Source organism: Alligator sinensis, unplaced genomic scaffold (genome assembly GCF_000455745.1).
Source record: "Alligator sinensis unplaced genomic scaffold, ASM45574v1 scaffold659_1, whole genome shotgun sequence".
Classification (NCBI taxonomy): Eukaryota; Metazoa; Chordata; order Crocodylia; family Alligatoridae; genus Alligator; species Alligator sinensis.
In genome coordinates, this window is record NW_005842265.1 from 586,711 (window position 1) to 591,090 (window position 4,380).

General features: G+C 48.0%; 1 protein-coding gene and 1 pseudogene across 1 annotated transcript in view; one reads left to right on the top strand and one right to left on the bottom strand.

Annotated features, from left to right (window-relative positions):
• Positions 1–1,531, top strand: part of LOC102376552 (acrosin-binding protein-like) — a 5,254-nt gene extending 3,723 nt beyond the window's left edge. The window contains exons 3-4 of the mRNA XM_014521852.2: positions 141–235; positions 860–1,531. Coding sequence (XP_014377338.1) covers positions 141–235; positions 860–1,429 — 665 coding nt within the window. The 3' untranslated portion in view covers positions 1,430–1,531. The remainder of the gene's footprint in view (positions 1–140; positions 236–859) is intronic.
• LOC106722403 lies at positions 1,007–3,261 on the bottom strand (annotated as a pseudogene).
• Positions 3,262–4,380: the final 1,119 nt, after the last annotated feature.

The window sequence follows — 4,380 nt, forward strand, 5'->3', positions numbered from 1 at the left end:
GTAGGGTTTGGGGGGTTACTGGATTTGTCACTGATGAATGGTAATCATCTGACACGGGTATATCACAGAGAGTTAGAGAAAGTAACTGTCCAGTACTGAAGTTTATCATTGAATGTATTTCATTATTTGTCTCCCTCCAGGGCCTATATGTACAAACATACCAGAAATCGCAGTTTCACCAGACTTCTGCACATTTACGTTTTATCGTTGTAATAAGAAAATGTATTTTGCCAAGGTGAGTCTTCCACCTACATCATGAGAAAACTGTCCAGGACAGTAATGCAGGAAATGGTAGGGAACACTAAAGAAAAAGAGTAGAGAATGAGGCAAAGGAAGATCGAGAGACCTGAGGTATAACAAAAACCACAAGGGCCCAAGCAACATACAAATCCCACAGACACTATTTAGTGGAGGGCTCTGGGCCCTCACAATTCACTTCTGAAAAGAATGATGTCACCAGCATAAATTCAGCACTTCAGCCCCAGTCACAATTGAAAATCAAGCCACCATTTCTGGTAAAGGTGAGGCCAAGGTCTCTTCCACAATCTAGGACCCCATTCACAAGAGAAGGGATTACTTGGTATAAATATCCAACCCTGTCCCTAGAAGATGGGAAGGAGACTAAGTGGAAAGGAAAGAGAGAAGGGAGAGAAAACTAAGAAGTCACAAACAGGCAAGTGGTGAAACAGCATAGGAAAAAGGTCAGAAGATCGCTCTTCCTGTCCTCAAGTCTATGAGAAAACTCCGCATGTTTAGAATGGGAACACTGTGACTGTGCAGTGTCCACAAACCAGACTGATAAGGGTGCATGGTCTTTGTGCTTTTTGCCTCTCACCGTTGCCTCTTTTCTCTTCCATAGAGGGTTGAATGCCCAAAAGAGATCCAAACCACACTTGATAAATCGCAATCCCCAAATCGAAAAGTGATCATCAGTGTCAACCCTGTGTCCATAAAACCACCCCCTATACAGCCTTCCACCACCACTGCTACCACTACAAAATCAACACCTCCTCCTAAAATAGGATCACCTACACCAGAGTCCATTCTGAGAATATTCTTCATCTCAACCTTCATACCTCAGAGCATAGATCAATCAGTGGGCACAGTAAAACACTCCCCTGTTAATGGAAACAGAAAAGAAGTTGTGAGTAGACAGCAAAATGGTGCACAGCCCAGCTCCAGGGCATCTCACGTGCACACCACTGACCTGGAGGACCTCTACCAGAGACTACAGGACCCCGGGGTGCAAAAGTTGATGAAGACAATGCAGCTGCAGCTGACCAAATTGGCAGAAGTAGGAGAGGAAACACTGCAGGGTACCTCTCTAAAGCTGTTGAAGGCACTGAACCATGCAGGCATGCATCAGAATACCAACCCAGAATCCACAAAAACAAACGACAGGACGGAAATGAGCATTGGGAGAAAGTAGCCGTGAAGCTGTCATAGCTGTTCTATATACAGTCTGGAAGGGGCGGATGGATAAAGTGACTCAGGTTGCCTATTTGGGTTTGTACCCTATATTAAAAATAAACACTGCATTCTAAGCAAAAGACAAAAGTCTGGTGTGTGATTCAGTACATACCTCAGGAAAAAGACAGGCCTTTCTTCTCCAAGTATAGATTTCTCCACTGGCGCCATAAACAAGTATTAGAACTTTCCTTTGGAAAAAAGAGAATATTAAAATACAAATCGAAAGTATAAATACAGTTAATTGGTATTCATTTTAATAAGTTGCATCTACCTCAGGTAACTGTCAAATTTCCAAAATCTTTTGCTCTAGTGACTGGAAATGGAATTATACTCCTTTCATAAATCTGCAAGCACTGTTCTCTTAAGAGATGTGGAGCTAGCTTTTCACATTGCAATCTGAGTGGAGTTTGTCACGATCAATTACAGCTTTCTGAGTCTCCACACAGCAGCAGTTTAGAGCTGTTTGGAGGCCAAAAGGTTTTATTGGAGTTGTAAAATGTCTTTGTGTATATATTAGGGGACAAAATATCATATTGCTAAAGAATTACATTGAAAACATCTGAGATTAATGAAAGTTCTTAATACATTTCCAGATTTCAGTTCTTCCCCTAGGATTCACCTCAATGCATGCACAAGTGAGAACTACAAAATGCCTTGCTCACACTAGGATGTTACTGTGTACCAATTAAGGAAAAAAAGACCAAAAATCTTTCCCTTTCCTAGCCACCATTAGTTCCCAAATTGTGCTGGGGTCACTGATAGTCCACGTGTTCCCACTGTCTGCCACATCCCCGTCCCCAGAGGTGCACATTAGCACATTAATCCTCAGTAGTGCAGACCAGGCAAATGCTACCAGGGTACACAATGTCAGGGTACTCTGGAGAGCTGCCATTTTCTACTTTTGACAGCTGGGCATTTATTTCCACCTATTTGCATGGGTATCAATTGGGTGTTTGCACCCACTGTCATTTTGGCAAGCACAGCTTAGGTCAAACAGCAGCCCTATCAAGCAGGCAGGTTTTCATGCCATTCCCCTCCCACTTAGCCTACTCCCTCCCTTGGCCACCCACCCACCCCAGTGCTGCCCACAAGGATAAACCTCCTGGTCAGTCCCTGCTGCGGGACCTAATGTCCACTTGCCCTCCTTGCAGCTCCTGAATGTACCATCAGAGCTGGGCTTGTAATGATCTTTCTGTATTTCAAGCAAGAGCACCACATCTCTATCCTAGGTCTCATCCTCTGCACTAGACAAGGCCTGTATAGTTTCTAGTCCTGGTAGCAAGTTGAACAAAACACTTTTTTTTCTTTCAGTTATGTAACTTATTCTTTTAAATAGAAGACAAAATCAACTCTTCCACATACCTGCCTCTAATGTGACCAGGTCAGAAGCTGTGGATGGTTCATACCTCCAGTTGGGTAGCTGCATTCTCCTGGTCTTGCAGTAGCAAGCAAGCCTGTGACTTCTGTTCTCAATCAGAATTAGGTGGAATCAGGCAGCTTCATTCTTTTTGTCCCTCTCAAGACATTTGCCAGTGGCAACAGCCTTCCTGATTAAGTGGAAAGTTCTGGGGCAAGTCCTTTGGATTTAAGGACCCTCCAGATTTGGTTGCCAGTGACAAAAAAACAGAACCCAGGCGATACCAGAAGACTCCCTCAGGATGACCCAGATTTGTGAGGGAGTCAGAGCTTGTAGCTCTGTTCTTTGACAGCACCAGAAGTAAGTTTTCACCAGGTGAGCATGCTGCAGTGCTAGGGCAAGGCCTGCCACAGGCCCTTCCTTGGAGCGTGCATGTACTAGTGCCCAAGATGCAGTCCCAGGCCAGCACCAGCCTTCAGGCAGCTCAGAAAGCAGGATCCCCCTCTCTGGCAGAGCCCACATATCATGGGCAACTGGTGTGTCCTGATCCTGGTGGGGGGCACCAGTGGCCAAGGTGGGGAGGTTCCCAATGGCCAACTGCTCACTGGTGGGGTGCTGGTGGCACACCTGGAAGTGCCACCACCACTTCTCTCAGCACCTCTACGTTCTCAGGGGGGCACCAGCCATCGCCCTGCACTGAGATTGGCGGTGGCCTATGCCAATATCATGGAAAGTGAGGGTTGGAAGGGACCTCAGAAGGTCATCTAGTCCAGTGGTTCTCCACCTTTTTTGTGCCAGGACCTATTTGTAAACATCACTGGCCAGTCCCAACCCAGTGCCCCTCACTCCTGACCTGCTGCCCCCTGTGTGTGGAGTAAGGGGGTGTAGGGCATGGGGAGGGGGTGGGGGTCCAAGCAGCTGGAGCTCTGCCAGCCTGCGAGGGAAAAGCCACAGTTTCCCATATTTTTCTCCTTTAAAGAAGAACCCATTTTTAAAATGTATTCATTTCGTATATTCTTGCAACCCACTTCTGGGTCATCACCACCCCCCACGGGTTGATCTAGCCCACCCCGCGCTCGAAGTCCCCACCTAGGTGATCCCAGCCAGGGCTTTGTCTAGCCGGGTCTCAACAGCCTCCAAGGACGGAGATGCCACCTCTGTGGACAGCCCGTCCCGGGGCTTCTCTACCCACCTCATGAGAAAGTTTTCGTATATTCTTGCAACCCACTTCTGGGTCATCACCACCCCCCACGGGTTGATCTAGCCCACCCCGCGCTCGAAGTCCCCACCTAGGTGATCCCAGCCAGGGCTTTGTCTAGCCGGGTCTCAACAGCCTCCAAGGACGGAGATGCCACCTCTGTGGACAGCCCGTCCCGGGGCTTCTCTACCCACCTCATGAGAAAGTTTTCCTCACGTCTACTATAAACTTCCCCAGCTGCAGCTGGAGCCCCTCGCTCCTGGTGGAGCCGCCCCCGCTCGCAGGGGCCGCGCAGGGCTGCAAGGGCAGGGCCGGCGGGCGGGCGGGCTGGCAGGGGCTGACTCCTGCCAGGGAA